The sequence below is a fragment of the Sturnira hondurensis genome, unplaced genomic scaffold (genome assembly GCF_014824575.4).
Source record: "Sturnira hondurensis isolate 20B ecotype Veracruz unplaced genomic scaffold, ASM1482457v3 Scaffold0015475, whole genome shotgun sequence".
Lineage (NCBI taxonomy): Eukaryota > Metazoa > Chordata > Mammalia > Chiroptera > Phyllostomidae > Sturnira > Sturnira hondurensis.
The window spans coordinates 1,516,776-1,534,509 of record NW_028088106.1 but is presented as its reverse complement, the minus strand read 5'-3'; the positions used below and the strand labels follow the sequence as shown (position 1 = coordinate 1,534,509).

General features: G+C 33.8%; 1 protein-coding gene across 1 annotated transcript in view; it reads right to left on the bottom strand.

Moving 5' to 3' along the window:
* Positions 1-17,734, bottom strand: part of LRP1B (LDL receptor related protein 1B) — a gene marked incomplete at its 3' end in the record, with an annotated part of 1,343,287 nt that overhangs the window by 542,948 nt on the left and 782,605 nt on the right. The window contains exon 18 of the mRNA XM_037064526.1: positions 14,255-14,371. Coding sequence (XP_036920421.1) covers positions 14,255-14,371 — 117 coding nt within the window. The remainder of the gene's footprint in view (positions 1-14,254; positions 14,372-17,734) is intronic.

The window sequence follows — 17,734 nt, the reverse complement described above, 5'->3', positions numbered from 1 at the left end:
GACTAAATTAAACAGCCAAAAAATCTAAAAAAAATAGCTACCAAAAGGTAAAAAAATCTAAAACAAAAATAAGATAATCTAAAATCTAGTGTATCTTCAACTTCTAAAAAAATGACTCATAGGACTTTTACCCAGAGTAACCACAAGATATGAGGTCTGTCCAGAAGGTATCCAGCCACATAATATGAAAAATAGAGACATTATTAAAGAAGATACAAGATACAAGAAACTTTGTACATAGAACAATGATGCCTCCGTCCCTTTCAAAGTAGGAACCTAGGAACCTCACACAGTTCTCCCATTCACCTTCAGCTGCCCCATAATACTTTCCTGAATCTCATCGATGGTCTAAAATCTCTTCCCTTTCAAAGGGGATTTTAGTTTTGGGAAAAGCCAAAAGTTGCAGGATACCAAACTTGCATGGTAGGGGGACATCGAGTCGCCTGAGTAATTTGATGTTTCACCAATAAACTCTTCATGAAATTGTGATAAAGCTGACAATCACCAGTTGCCCATAGCTGTGGCCTTCTGAATCATCAGAATAATTTCTGTGGAGAAATGTTCAAGCTTCACGCAATATTTGAGGCAGATTCACTGCTGTACTAAGTCATTTTGAATGTGACGGCCCCACAGACAGTACACATGCTCAGTCAACAGCATCTACTGCCCCCACTGACTAGTACAGTGAAATCGTCATTGTTCACACGTGCACATTCCAGTTCACTGTCCTTGGCTGCCAGGTTACATCAACGTGGCCCAAATCTTTCTCATTATAGTAACAATGGTTGGACTTTTGGACAGATGTAATACATATATGCCTATAATGTGTAATGCTCTTTTTAAATTTGTATTTATTTATTTTTTTAGAGAGAGGGGAAGGGAGGGAGAAAGAGGAGAGAAACATTAATGTGTGGTTGCCTCTTATGTGTCCCCTACTGCAACCCAGACATGAGCCCTGACTGGAAATCCAGCCAGCAACCCTTGGTTTTCAGGCCAGCACTCACTTCACTGGGCTATATCAGCCAGTGCAATAATGTGTATGTGTTCTTCAATAATTGCATTTACTTTCTGCTTTATTTTTTATATAACACTTAGTTACATCATTTCTTTTGGTAACCTTGTTGTCTGAATTAGTTTATAGGACCAAAAGGCAAATTATACACACACACACACACACACACACACACACACACATATATGGACCTAAAAGGAACAAAGGTCAAGTCACTAAAAAGAATGATGGCATTAGCCCTGGCTGGTATGGCTCAGTTGGCTGAAGACTCATCAAAGGTCATAGGTGCAATTCCCCATCAGAGTACATGCTTAGGTTGCTGGTTTGGTCTCCCGTTGGGGTGTGAAAGATGTTTCTCTCTCACATTGATGTTTCACGTTTCTCTCCCCCTCTCTCTTCCTCCCTTCCCTTTTCTTTAAAGTCAATGAGTATGTCCTCGGGTGAAGGTTTTAAAAAGAAAAAAAATAGCATTAATTGAAGGGAAACTTATAAGGGAGTAAAGTTACTAAGATTACATTCCTATTCTGTTATCACGGCAATGTGATCTTGGGTAAATCACACAACCTCTCTGGTCACAGGTTCTTGGTTTATAACATGATCTCTTGGTTCTTTTAAGTTCTAGCGATCAAGAAGTCAGAAGAAACATCACTGAGAAGTGCACAAAGCCCTTAAGGCACTTAATGCAGGGGGTGGGGGGAAGACTCCACCACTTGAATAACTGCTGGGATCACCACAGCATTTCAATACAACACAATAACTGATTTTCAGAGAAAATAAAACAGCTTGTAAGTAAACAAATGCTGAAATTATCTTTGGCTTTTCCCTGCTTAATAGTGTAGCAAATGGGTCATACACTTTATAAAGAGTTCCATAAAAATTTAAATATAATATAGGATCTCTCATTTTTCACTAATATTGGAAAATACTGTTTCCAATAATTTGTTCATATCCAACCACTAGTACCTGGTGGTAACAGAAAAACTATGTCTGATGACAAAATACTTTTGCCCTAAAAAATAAAACAAAACCAATGTTCTTAAAATAAATATAACATTTCACTGTTGTCCTGTATTAGCTTTAATTTAAAAGTTAAATATCATATCTAAATATTTTAGTTTTTTTCTGGGTACTTGTTTTAATAAAATCCTATTATGAGTTTTTGTACAGTAGTTGACAAAGACTGAAATGTTAAATCTTCTCTTTCTTTACTTCACATAGTCTCTGGCTTTGGACTTCCCTGGGACACAAATTGCAGAACCCTTGAAAAGATTACCTGACTAACTCTGAAAAGGAAAAATTATGAATCAAAGTGGCTTACATTTTATCATGTTACAATTACAGCAAGAAAACGATATTTTATTTCTGTAGGTACTTTGGCCTCATAGAATATTTAATATGGATTAATGGACTGTTAAGAAATCTTCTATTGTAGCAGGTAATATGCTCAATTTATCTGTTATGTCTTTCACTTAAAATTTATTGCCAGGTTATATGTATGTTATTATGTAAATTACACCAATTCTCTCCCGCTCTCAAGAGCAGTCATGGTTGGTTTAGTACTTATATTTATCTAGTACACAAAGCTTAGAGGAATATTTCCCAGTGAGGCAGTTTTCAGATCCAATTTATGTTTGTTTCCTGTCACAGGTCTTTTAAGCCCTGGGAATTTCCTTCCTTCTTCCTTCTCCTTGACTAAAAAATGGATATTTCTAAGTAGCTTTTTACTGAAGTTTCAAAATACAGTTGTCATAGATTTGCTTGAGAGTATTAGTTCACATTCTATATACTGATGAATTTAACCTTTGTGATTAAGTATGTGAAAAATATACTGAAAATTCAAGTTAAAATATATGGCAAGGTAAGAACATTATAGGGGTCCAGAGTTAGAAAAGTATTATCTAAACCTGACAGAGATCATATATATTATGTATCATTACCTATTGAATATGAGGTGCTAGACTAGTTATATGTGTACATTACCTATATTCTTCCCAACAGCCCTGCAATTCTTATTGCTAACCCCAATTTGCAGAAGGAGACAACATAAATTGTCTGAGAATACATCGCATTACCACTAACTGCCGGAGTAAAATCTGAATACTATGCAGACTGATTCCAAAATATATTGTTTTCTTTATATCATGCTGATCATACCAATGCTTTAAAAAAAGATAGCATAGACAAAATTGGGAAAAATAAAAAAATTAATTCTTCTTTTTATGCCTTCCATTAAACTCTAGTTATTATTTTTACCTATTTAGTATATATAGTTAAATATAGTTATGGAAACTAGCACATTTTAAAATTACACAGATTATAAAAATATGTCCTTTGAGAAAATATATGTAGCATTTCTTGATACTGATACTAGTTATGGCTGCTAATACTTCTTACTTACATAGGATTTTCAAAAAATCCAGTAGAGTAAATACATTTTGGAGAAAACCATAAGGGGACAGTGTACTATAAATTGTCTTCAGTATTCTGCTATTTCATTGTGATATATAAAACCTCATTTTATATATCACATGTAATGTGAGTAGGTTTTGTAAGTAGGCAAACCTGACTTCAAATCCTAGCTTTATTGCTAATTAATATGTGACCTTGGACAGTGGCTTAACTTCTCTAACCTCAGATTCCTACCCTGTAAAATAGAATAAAACACCACTTCAACCTTCTACTCACTCAAAATATTTTGAAAACTTTACACAAGACAGAGTTCTAAGTCTTAGAAATAATATCACTCAGAATAAATGAATGAACAGCATAATATTAGGCACTGGGAATACAATGTTCAACACTTTTTCTCAGAGTGTTTACAATCTGGTAGGAAAAACATTTATAACAAAATTAAACAAGTGACTCAATAAATCTCTATAAATGTTATTATATAGGCAGTATAGGTACTATTAAAGAAACAGAAGCATCTAAGTTTAGATATTTTGCTCTAGAGGAAGAGATATACAAGCTGATATAAATGGTATATTTAAGTTAAATCAAAAAAATAGGAGAGGATAGAGTATTTTCAAAATATTCCAGAAAGATGTCATTCCTGGAGGCCCAGAAGTCAGGGTATATAAAAAGTTTGAGAAACTACAAGAATTTCAGAATAGTTGCGGTAACAAGTAAGGTGGAAGTTGTAAAATTTTTGGAAATAATCACTATTATATATTATTTAAAACAAAGCCTTGGAAATAAAAAGACCCAGAGGGTATGTAGAATGAGACTAATAGGAGAGTTAGGAAAAATGTTGAGTACTTCTGGGAATATGACAGACAAATGAGAAATGCTAAACAAAGTAACAACTAAACATTTTAATACATAGGCGAATGTGTAAGAAAACAATACATTTTCAGAGTCCCGAAATGAAGAAGGTTCTGGAAGCTAGAGCGCTTGGTGAAATCTATAAATGCTATGTGGATGTGGATGTGTGGGGGTGGGGGAGAGTATGATTTTGCCTGCAAAGGCTATAGAAGAAAACTGAATCTATAATCTAGATGCTTGGGTTTTAATGTAATTGATGGGCAGGTCGCACATCCTCAGTTTCAGAGAAAGTGTGGATCCCAGCAAAAATCCAGGACTCTCTGAAGCTAAAGAAAACCTTCAGTGCAAAAGTGGAATAGAAAATATTCTCCCCCTCCCTCCAGTACAAAGAAGTGTTTCAGCCTGGACTATGAGTGGAAAAAATATATATTGCTCTCCCCACCACCCTGAAAATTCAGAAGTATAGTTTCCAACTTACAACTTTTCACCTTAATGATGATGTGAAAGTGATATGCAGTCAGAAACTGTAATTTGAATTTTGATCTTTTCCTGAGCTACCAATGTGCTGTATGATACTCTCATTATGCAGCTCCCAGCCAGCCGCGTGACCCTGAGGGCAAGTAACCAATGCTCCACAGCCTATTCATTGTGTTAGGAGATTTTTCTCACCTGTAGGCTAATATAAACAATCTAAGTATGTTTAAGGTAGGCTATGATGTTAAGTAGATGGTATCACATGCACTTTTGACTTATGATATTATCAATTTATGATGAATTTATCAAGATGTAGCCCCACTGTGAGCTGAGAAGCACATGTAATTGTGAGAATGCATCACAAACTCTACTTTCCATAGTTGGAAAACCTTAAGCAAAAATACCAAAATGAAAATTATTTTAGGGTATGTAATATTTTAGAGGATTTTGACTGTGCTCAGGAAAGATATGACCTCAAAATAAGATTCATAAGATTTCCACAGGAGCAAAATAGAAACACAGAAGATAGGGTAATTTTTTTTAAAAAAGAGTAAAAAAGGTAAAAGACAAAAGTCTGGTAACATTCAGCAGTTCTAACAAATGCCAGGATTACCTTTATAAGATCTTTAGATATGGTAAAAATAAGTGGTAGTAGCTATAGTTTGAAGTAAGATGGACACTGTGAAATAGGTTGTCAAAGGTATTTAAAAGACAGATATAAAAATAAAGTCCATGTAAAAGACAACCCAATAAAAGAGACAGGTTTGAAAAAGAATCAAGTAGAACATTTAGAAATGAAACCCAGCATTTTGGCATTTCACAATGCATGGACAAGTTAAATTATAAATTATTACACTTGAGATAATTACTAAATTAGAAGATAAATCTGAATAACTATTGGTCATTTCAAATCAAATATTTAAGATTATCTTAAGAGATTAGGATTCATAGAAGATAGACCAAAAAGATCAAACATAATGCTAACATTTCCCAAAATATGGAAATGAAATAATGAAGATAGGCAATATTCAAATACTTTTATAGATTTTTCCAGAATTTATCAGAGATATGACTTTAGATATAGGAAGCACAATCCTCTCTTAAGCAAAAATAAATTCACATATAGAAACACTGTAGCACAATATCAGAATGCCAAAAAGAAATTTATAAAACCTAAGTTAACCTGTACATTATTTATACTATTGAAAAAAAAATATGTACTATCTTTTCTCTTCAAATGAATAAATAGAAAACACTTCCCAGAAAGTAATGTACTCCCTTTTACAAAGAAAATCATAAAACAAGAAATATATATTGGAAGGCTAGACAGAGACGGGGGGGGGAGCCTGCAAAACGTAGAAGGAAAACCGAGAAATAGCTTGTTACTGAACACAAGAAGAGGTAGCGCTTCAAGGAGAAAGTCAGTAGTCGTGAAGCTGACTGAGCAACAGTCAGCTGCTCAGATAACACTAGATACAGAGTGAAGTGTACTATCCAGATTTTCTTTTTAAAAAATAGCCCTTGTGAGCTTAGAAAAGACAGTTTTGGTGGAATGGGGGGAAAATAAGTTTCCATTCTTACCAGGGGTGTCCAACCTGCTGGCCATGGGCCACATGTGGCCCAGAATGGCTATGAATGAAGCCTGAAACAAAATTGTAAATATACTTAAAATATTATGAGATTTTCTGTGATTTTTGTGTCACAATGCCATGTGATGATAAAATAACAGAAGCCCAAGACAACTCTTCTTCTTCCAGTGTGGCCCAGAGAGACAAAAAGTGTGGACACTCCTTTGTAGACTGAGTAGAAGATAGATACATAAATGTTATGCAACTTTTCTAAGAAATTTGACTGTGAGAAGAGTAAGAATTAATGTGAAAGCTGATGAGAAATACAGGATCAAAAATATTAAATTATTATGTTGGTGATAATCTTTCTTAGCAAGTTGAAAGTTTCATATACATGAATACTAATGGGAAGAAACAAGTGAGTGAAAATGAAAATATAGAAGTGATAAAAGCTACATTTTCTGTGTTTACACATTTTAGGGCAGCAGAAAAATTTTCAAAGACTGTATTCATATCTAAAAGTAGTAGGTATCCCTGGAAATTAAAATAATTAATACTAAAATAAACTGTATTCAATTTAAACCTAAGGTTAATATCAAACAATGAAATGTAGATTTTTTTCATTCCAAGAAATGATTAGAAAAAGTAATAGCTTTAGTAAAGTGGAATACCCAATGAAATGTGCCATAAGAAATCAACAAAGAACACTTGACATATAGTTTATATCAAACCCAACTATTTAAATATATTTCAGGTAAATTAAGTTTGCTATTTATTTTAAGGCTATTTTTCAGAAAATGATGGTCTTTTGTGTTTGTGTGTGTGTATTTGTAATATTACACCCTTCAAGAGAAAAAATAAAATAAATTTTACATTTACATGACAAACTTTTAAAACAATATGTCACATAGCATTTGTCATATTTTTCTCATTCTGATTCATACTCAGGGATTAGTAATTGTAGCACCATATAGGCACAAGGAATAGACTCTTCTGGGCCATGAAATAGAGTCAGGTTGCCAGGAATAATTTTTTATTTGCTTTATTTTTACCCTTTAAAAATTAGCACATTATTAAGAGTAACTTTTTAAATATTTTATCCATCTACCTACCTATCTATCTATTTATCTGTTTTTAGAGAGGGGGGAAGGGAGGGAGAGAGTGAGAGAAACAGTTACAATTGCCTCTCATATGCACCTCGATGAGGGAATCAAATCACAACCCAGGTGTGTTCCCTGACCAGGAATCAAGCTAGGGACCTGACAATTTGTGGGAGGAGGTACAACCAACTGAGCCACACAACTCAGGGCTAATAAGAGTAATTTTTAACAAATTTCCTCTCCTCGTTGACTTTTAGCGCAAATGTTATATTTTGGGATTCCTTGTCCCTAGTTCTACTGTTGATTTCCATTCACAATTCTGATATAAATATGTTTCATAAATATATATTATATATAACTAGATCTAAAATACCTGGATTTTGCATATATTATCTCATCTGAACCTGATCTGGATGTATAAATATGTACCTATAATACAGGTATATATGTAGGTGTGTATATTTATGTACAATGCTGTTGAAATGTCTGAAGAATTCCTGCTTACTCTCAAATGAAATTTAAAGCAATGCATTCTAGTTCACACTAGAGAGATGGGAAGAATTATTATTGCCCAGTGACTGGTGAGCAGGCAAATTTTTCTGGTAGTGCAGAACTCTAAACACTATACACAAGCAAAAGAATCTCAATAAACCAGAGACCTAATAGAAATATTAAGTAAGAAGTTGACTTGAAACCGGGGACTAAATGATAGGTATTAAGAGAGTTTTTCACAAACCTGGATGCATATTAAAATAACCTGAGCAGCTTTTCAAACTACCTATACCACAGTCTCTACTATAATTTGATTGGTGGTATGAGGCATAATAAAGTTCCCCAGCTGTAATGGGTTGGATTGTACGTATCAAAAAAGATATGACTAAACCCTGGTACCTGTGAATGTGACCTTATTTAGAGAAAGGGTCTTGGTAAATATAATTAAATGAAGGGTCTCAAAATGAGATCACCATGGTTTAAGGGTGGAACCTAAACCTAATGACCATGCCTTATAACATAAAGTAGAGGGGATTTGACAGAGACGCAGGGAAGAAAGCCATGTGAAGACAGAGCCCAGGGTTTGGTGTCATGATGCCGTAGGCAAGGAGCCACAGGAGCCGACAGAAGCTGAATGGTCATAGAAAATTCTCCCCAGAGCTTTCACAGAAAGCCCGCTGACACCTGGATCTTGAATTTCTGGTCACCAGACATGTAACAGTAAAATTTTGTTTTTCCAAGCCATCACATTTGTGGTAATTTTTTAAAGCAGCCCTAACAAATACTAATTTGTAGGGAATGTTGAAGAAACAGAGTTTAAATCATGTGGTCTTGTTTTAGGGTAAGAATCACATGAGTTGCTTTTCCTAAATACAGATTCCTGAACTCTGTCTAAGGTCTACTGAATAGGGGTCTGTGGAGAAACCCCATTGGTCAAGAAACTCCAAAGAAACTCCCAGCCTAAGAGGAGAGTTTATTAGAGAGACTCAAAGGATCCTAGAACATACACAAATCACCCAACTGGGAATCAGGACCAAGCATCTCCAATTTGGTTTTGGGTAGTGGGGGAAGTGACTGAAAGCCAGCCAAGAACCAGCAAGTCCCACTGTTTCCTCTCTGAACTTTCTCCCACAGTGCAGTCATGTGGGTTGCCCCACCCTGGAAAGTACCTAAGGCTCTGCCCCTTACTACGTAACAGATGAGCTGACACTACATATATGTATGTACATACGTATATATGTATGTATGTATGTATGTACGTATGCATGTATGCATATATATGTATATATATATTGCCCAAACGAAAAAACAGATTAAAGCACCAAAAGTAGAATTAAGCAATGAAGAGGTAGCTCAACTATCAGCTGCAGAATTCCATAACCTGGTAATCAGAACCCTCACAGAAATGGTTGAGTATTGTTGCAAAATAGAGGAAGAAGTGAAGTGTATGCAAAGTAAAATAAAGAAAAAATATATACAGGGAACAAACAGTGAAAGGAAGGAAACAGGTGCTCAAAGCAATGATTTGGAGCATAAGGAAGAAATAAACATACAACCAGAATAGAATGAAGAAACAAGAATGCAAAAAAATGAGGAAAGTCTAAGGGACCTCTTGAACAACTTTAAATGTTCCAACACCTGAATCTTGGGGATGCCAGAAGAAAAAGAGGAAGAGCAATAAATTGAAAACTTATTTGAAAACATAATGAAGGAGAATTTCCCTATTCTAGCAAAAAGAATAAACTTCCAGGAAGTCCAAGAAGCTCAGAGAGTCCCAAAAAAGTTGGACCCAAGGAAGCACACACCAAGACACATCATAATTGCATTAGCCAAGATTAAAGATACGAAGAGAATCTTAAAAGCAGCAAGAGAAAAGGAGATAGTTACCTACAAAGGAGTTCCCATAAGACTGTTCCCTGATTTCTCAAAAGAAACCTTACACGTAAGAAGGGGATGGAAAGAAGTATTCCAAGTCATGAAATCCAAAGACCTACAGCCAAGATTGCTTTATCCAGCAAAGCTTTCATTTATAATGGAAGGGCAGATAAAGTGCTTCCCAGATAAAGTAAAGTTCAAGGAGTTTATCATCACCAAGTTATTATATGAGTAGAAATGTTAAAGGGATTTATCTAAGAAAAAGAAGATCAAAAATATAAACAGTGAAAAAAAGACAAACTTATAAGTATCAACAATCAAACCTGAAAAATAAAGAACTAAGCAAACAACTAGAACAGGAATAGATTCAAAGAAATAGAAATTACATAGAGAGTTATCAGCAGAAAGGGAGAGAGGGAGAATGGTGAGGAAAGATACAGAGAATAAAAGCACAAGTGGTAGGTACAAAATGGACAGGGGGAGATTAAGAATGGTATGGGAAATGGACGAGCCAAAGAACTTACATGTACGACCGATGGACATGAACTAAGGTGGGAGAATGATGGTGAGAGTGGGGTACAGCATGGAGGAGAAGAAAAGGGAGAAACAATGTGACAACTGTAATAGCATAATCAATAAAATATATTTAAAAAGAATAAAGAATACTGCATAATGATAAAGGGGTCAATTCAAAAAGAGGATATAACACTTGTAAACATTTATACACTTGACATAAATATATAAAGCAAATATTGATGGACATAGGGGGACATATCAGAACAGAAACAAATGAAATAGATTCTAAAAAGAAAAAAAATAGGAAAAAAGAAAATCAATGAAACCACGAACTTCTTCCTTGGGTGGAAGGGGGTGGTGTGGGGAAGATCGACAAATCTTTAAACAGATCAATCAAGAATAAAAAGAGAAGAAACAAATAAACAACTATCAGAATAAAAGATGAGATGTGACAGTTAACACCACAGAAATACAAAGAATTATAAGTAAATGCTATAAACAATTATATGCCAACAAATTGGCCACTGTGGAAGAAATTGATAAATTTATTGTATTTATCACATAATCTCTTAAAACATGATATCTTCAAAAACGTAATCAAAGAAGCAACAAAATAAATACAACCAATAAAATCAAAGCAGTAATCAAAAAAAAATTCCAATAAGAGTCCTGGACTGAATGACTTCACAGGCATATTTTACCAAACACTCAAAAGAAATAACCCAATCTTTTCAAACTTATTCCAGAAAACTTTAGGAGGAAGGTGGACTCCTAACCTCATTGTTGAGGCCAGATTTATCCTGATTCCAAAATCAGATAAAAATAGAAAGTAAATAATAGGCCAATATCCTTGATAAAAATAGATGCTAAAATTCTCACAAAATATTAGCAAACTGAATTTAGCAATACATTAAAAATCTTACCATAATCAGTCCCTGGCTGGCGTAGCTCAGTGGATTGAGTGTGGGCCTGCGAACCATACAGTTGCGGTTCGATTCCCAGTCAGGACACAGGCCTGGGTTGTAGGCCAGTTCCTGGCGGGGAACTCATGAGAGGCAACCATACATTGATGTTTTTCTCCTTCTCTCCTTCCCTTCCTCTCTAAAGATAAAAAATCATACCATAATCAAGTGGTATTTAATTCCAGTGTGTAAGGTTGGTATGACTGATTCACAAATCAATAAATGTGATATACCATACAAACAAATGAAACATAAAAATCAAATAATCATATCAATAGATGCAGAAAAACATCTGACAAAATTCAGTACTCATTTACAAAATAAATGGTTTTATAAGCGGGAATTAAGGGAAAGTAATGAAGGTCATATATAACAAACCCACAACTAACATCATACTCAAAGGGGAAGAGCTAAAATTGTTTTTCTTAAAGCAGTAACAAGACAGGGATGTCCACTTCTATTGCTCTTGTTAAACACAGCATTGTAGTCCTAGGCACAACAACCAGAAAAGAAGAAATAGAAGGCATCCAAATCAGGAAGTAATAAGTAAAATGGATATTATTTGTAAATGACACGATACTGTATATAGAGATCCCTAAAGATTCTATTAAAAACACTATCAAAACCAATGAAATTAATTCAACAAAGTAGCAGGATACAAAATAGACATTAAGAAATTGTTTGCACTTTATATACCAATAATGAACTAATAGAAGACAAAATACCTACAAATAAATTTAACCAAGGAGGTAAAAGATATGAACTTGGAAAATTATAAGACAGTGAAGAAATAAAATGAAGAAGATACAAATAAATGGAAGCATATACTATGCTCATGGATAAGAAGAATTAACATTAATAAAATATCCATACTACCCAAATCAATTGATAGTTTCAATGCAATTACTATCAAGATACAATGGCATATATCTCCCAGAACAAGGCAGAATATTCCAAAACTTTTTATGGACCCAGAAAAGACCCCACATAGCCACAGCAATCTTGAGAAAGAAGAACAAACTTGGAGGCATCTTGTCACCTGATAACAAACCTTAGCTACAAGGCTATAGTAATCAAAACAGCATGGTACCGTGTAAAAACAGACACAGAGATCAATGGAACAGAATACAGAGCCCAGAAATAAATTCACACCTATATGGCCAATTAATATATGGCAAGGGGGCCAAGGACATACAATGGGTTAAAGAGAGTCTCTTGGGACAGATGCATGCAAAAAATTAAAACTAAACCACCTTCTTAAATGATATACAAGAATAAAATTTTAAATGCATTAATGACTTAACTGTAAGACTGGAGAGTATAAATTTCCTAGAAGAAAACATAAGCAATAAACCTCTAACATTTCTCTTAGCAATAATTCTTCTTATATATCTCCTCAGTCAAGGGAAATAAAATTAAAAATAAATAAATTGCACTATATAAGTAAAATAAACTTAGAGGCTATTATGCTTAGTGGATTAAGCTAAGCAGGGAAAGACAAATGTCATTTGATTTCACTTACATGTGAAATCTAAGAACTAAATCAACAAACAAAACAAAAACAGACTTAACCATACAGAGGATTGACTGATGGTAGCCAGAGGGAAGAGGGTATAGTGGGCTCAGTGAAAAGATGAAGGGATTAAGAAGTACAAATTGGTAATTACAGAAGAGTAATGGAGATGTAAATTACAGCATAGGGAATATAGTCAATAATAGCATAATAAGTATCATGGTGCCAGGTGGGTAGCTGCAATATTGGGAGACCACTTTGTAAATTATATGATACTCTAAACTATTATGTATATCTGAAACTAATAAAAAATAATACTGAATGTCAAAACTGTACTATTAATTGTTTGTTTAGGTCTCTATTGCTTACTTCTTGAACACTGATAATGTCTTCTTTAAAATGGCAAACTGCACTACTTAATTTATATATTTATTCCATTGTTACAAACTCAAATATCTACAGGGACTTATTAGTGTAGTATAAGAAAAATTTTAATAAAAAAATATAGTTAAACAGAGAATGCACCCTCTAAATAAAGCCATTTAAATTTCAAGGTAAAAAAATATTGTTTCAAACTGTTGAAATATGTATTATAATACATAGTATTATAATACAGTATTATAATATGAGGTTAAATTACTAAGGATATATACTCTATTTCATTATTTTAGTAAATGTCCTAAACACGTATATGTTATAGTTATATTTATATAACTATAAATATAGTTTATATACTTTATACAACATATAGTTATATGTTATATCACCATAGTTATATTAAGAATCTATAGCTATACCTGAAATAAAACACATATCTAAGAAAATATGGTTTATTCTACTGTTTTTCTCTATGTGTTATTATGAGAAATCATTATAAATTACTGATGTTTGGGTTCAAATGAGAGAAATTAAAGCTATAACTTCACATAACATTAAATTTATTGTTTTCAAAAGTAGGAGGATTAAAGAAAAGTGACAAGGAATTTTACTAGCAAAATTTCTTAAACTAATAACAATTTGTCCTTCAGAATAAAATATCTATAGAAATGAAACATATGGTTTACCAACTATGTATTCTTGGCCTTTATTGTTCATTTCTCTAAGAATATACATAGGCATGCCAACAAGAAACATGTCTTCATTTTCTCCAAATGTCACTCAGTGTGATATTCTGTTTGAAAATTATAATCATATAGACATAATATTAATAATGATCATTAGACAATGTCAGCCTTTTCTTTATAATAATCACTTCCTAATAAAAGCTACTATGTTTATATCCATTTGCTTTACCTGAAGAAATGGCACTTCCTCATTAATAGGATATATTTTGAATCATGAAATGATACGCTTGTGCCCAAAAGACTTTGTTGACTTGCATTTATAAAGAAATGAATAGCCTTTTAATAGAGATTATAGTGATAGAATCTTCTATCTGGCCCAGTCTCTACCAACACCAGGGTTCACGCCCAACTCACCACAAGATGCCCTTTCATCTGTCTGGTCTCCGCAGTCATCTTCCCTGTCACACAGCCACGCACTCGGAATGCAGCGCCCATTTCCGCAAGAAAACTGGTCCGACTGGCATGTCCTAGCTATGATGATCAATTAATTTACAAAGAATAAATTTACAGGCCTTTCCAACAGCATTAAGATAAATCATTCAATATCTTTTTAAATATATTATATTGCTTTACTAGATAAAACATTTTGAAAGTAATTTTTTATTTAACTTATGACAATGCCAGCTTGCTTGTCTTCTCTACAGTTTACATGTTTTGCCCTTCAATTAAAATTATTATTTAATTTTGTTCTGTCACATGCTTATGAATATATAGTTGAATTAAATTTCATCCAACTTTTAATTAAAAAATAATTTTTAATGGTGTTTGCCAATAACTCAAGAAAACTTTTGGTTGCCTCTCACATACCCCCTGCTGGAGAACTGCCCCACAACCCAGGCATATGTTGTGACTGGTAATCGAACCAGCAACCCTTTGCTTTGGAGTCCAGCACTTAATTTACTGAGCCACACCAACTGAGGCCAGAATTATCTATTTCATCTAACATTGTCAGTGTGTGTGTGTGTGTAAATGTATGCATGTATACATTTACATGTATGTGTGTGTATGTGTGTATATGTGTGTGTGTGTATATATATGTGTGTATGTGTATGTGTGTGTGTATATATGTGTGTGTGTGTGTATATATACACACACACACACACATATACGCACATATATATATTTTAAAATTTATTGATTTTTAAAGAGGGGAAGGGAGAAAGAGAGGAAAAGAAACGTCTATGTGTGGTTGCCACTTGAGTGCCCCCCCCACTGGAGACTTGGCCTACAACCCAGGCATGGGTTGGGACTGGAGACCCTTTGGTTAGCCATCTGGCGCTCAGTCCACTGAGACACACCAGTCATGGGCAATGCATTTATTTTTTTGATCTCTAAATGGTCCAACAGTACAGAGCAAGAATGTAGAATATATTTTTAAATAAAAACTTAACCCTAAGATGGATTTTTAACTCACTTTTAGTAAAATTATATAAAAATATATACATATATTTATTTATNGGTTGGCACTTGAGTGCCCCCCCACTGGAGACTTGGCCTACAACCCAGGCATGTGCCCTGATTGGGACTGGAGACCCTTTGGTTAGCCGTCTGGCGCTCAGTCCACTGAGACACACCAGTCATGGGCAATGCATTTATTTTTTTGATCTCTAAATGGTCCAACAGTACAGAATGCAGAATATATTTTTAAATAAAAACTTAACCCTAAGATGGATTTTTAACTCACTTTTAGTAAAATTATATAAAAATATATACATATATTTATTTATTTTAATTGTTGTTCAGATATAATTTTCTGTCTTTCACTCCCATCCCATCCCACCCCCATCCAGTACTCCCCACCTCCCTCCCATTTCCAACCCCACTTGTTACTGTCCATGTGTCCTTTATACTTGTTCCTGTAAACCCTTCCCCTTTGGCCCTGAAATTTCCTCCCCTCTTCCCTCTGGTCACTGTCAGCCTGTTCTCTATTTCAGTGTCTTTGGTTATATTTTGCTTGCTTGTTTGTTCTGTTGTTTAGGCTCCTGTTAAAGGTGAGATCATATGGTATTTAATTTTTAATAAAAGGTATTAATGAACTTTGCTTTGGGCTTTTTTTAAGAGATTCAGTGAACACACACGGAGCCTTGGTTTTTATGTCAGCCAAAGTCAGGTTATTAAAACTCTTCTATTAAGGGGTTGTGTTCTACAAGGATTTTGATTACCTTTTTCTATTGCAGTCAGGTTAACCTCTGAAAGCAGGAAGATCTAGATAGTTTCCCCGACTCTTTTCCCAGGCCTTAGGTTGTTACATAGTCATTTTGAAGTGTGTGATTTTCTTTTGTTTTCTTTTTGTCCTTCTGAACGACAAATTTGTGTTCATGAGTATTAATATCCCACCAATGCTTCCTTTTTAGTGGACAAGAGAGAGAGAAATGTTGGGAAGTGCATACTTAAACCTGTTCATATTTGGGTTAGATGAAGATGAGGCAGATGAGGAACAAAAGTCCATATATATGGACTTTTATGACTATTCTGTGATAATATTATTTAGATTACATGTGCATTGCCTCTTGTTTCCTAGGCTTGAGAATAATAAGGATGTGTTTTTTTTCTTCAAAACACACTGTTGACTTGGCTACTAATTATAGGTATAAAATAGAGTGGTTCAAAGCTAAGTCATCCAAATATAATAAAATAGGTTTCCATAAATCAGGTTTTTAAAGGTCATTTAAAATAATTTCTTGAAAGTTATATACTACGTGTTCTCTTTTAAGCGAAGTACATTTGCCATCTAAAGATGTATTAGTGACTACTTCAAAGATTACTCAAGAAAAACAAATGAAAAACTTAACGGCTTGGTTGAATATATTGGATTAGATATATCATTTCAATCCTCAGTGCCTATACTTAAGAATACCAGGAAAATTATTACACTATATATTTTTGCTTTGCTTATGTGGATAAGGGTCCTGAAATAAAACATTTTTATAATATTAGATTTATTCCTTTTTTACATATTATGCTTTATATTAATAGATTTTTAGTATCCCAACAAATATGTGTGTTACTGAGGCTTGCAATGTTGAGTTTCAAGTAGGATTAAATATTTCTATGTTGTCTCATTGGGCTAATTCTACAGGTCTTCTGTTGAATTATTCTAACATTAGATTAAGTCAAAAAAGCCCCTAGGTAATTTTAATAAAACTATGCTTACTTGAAAAAATATCTATATATTTGCTTTAGCCTAGAGAAGAAGGAAGATGTTGACATTAGTTTATCTGTTAGTAAGGAGAGAACATAGAAATATGAGAAAGATTAATACAACTTTACATGTCTCTGCGCTGTTCCACTGGCTGCAGAAAATACCTTTAACTTTTAAGAGGAATTTAATGAGAGGTATTTTTTAAATCATTTTTCTCTTCTCTCTTTCCTCTTCACTTTCCTTGTTCTTCCTTCCCTCCCTTTCTTTTTGTGTTATTCTCCTCTCCCTCTCTACCTCTTTTTTTTGCTCTCTCCACTTTTTCTTTCCTACATCATTCTTTTCCTTATTAATCCTCTACCTATTCTGTTTCTTCAGTATTTCTTTTTTTCTTGCTTTAAAGAGAGATATCATATATTCTTATCTTCATTAAATTCTAATTCACCCCATAGTAAGAATATGTTAATTTTTCTAATATACTTTAATTTGATGTTCTTATGCAACTGTATTCTATCCTGGTTTTGTAGGTTTAATTCTAGCAAAGTTTTCTCAGCCTGTTTTCTCTTGTTAAGAAAACTTTGGTAATTAGAAAGGACAATGAGAAAGAACTCTTAAAGCCTATCTCACAAAATCATCATGTTAAAAATATGTGTCATCTCATTAATTCTGAAGCTTGAAAAACTGTTATAAATTAT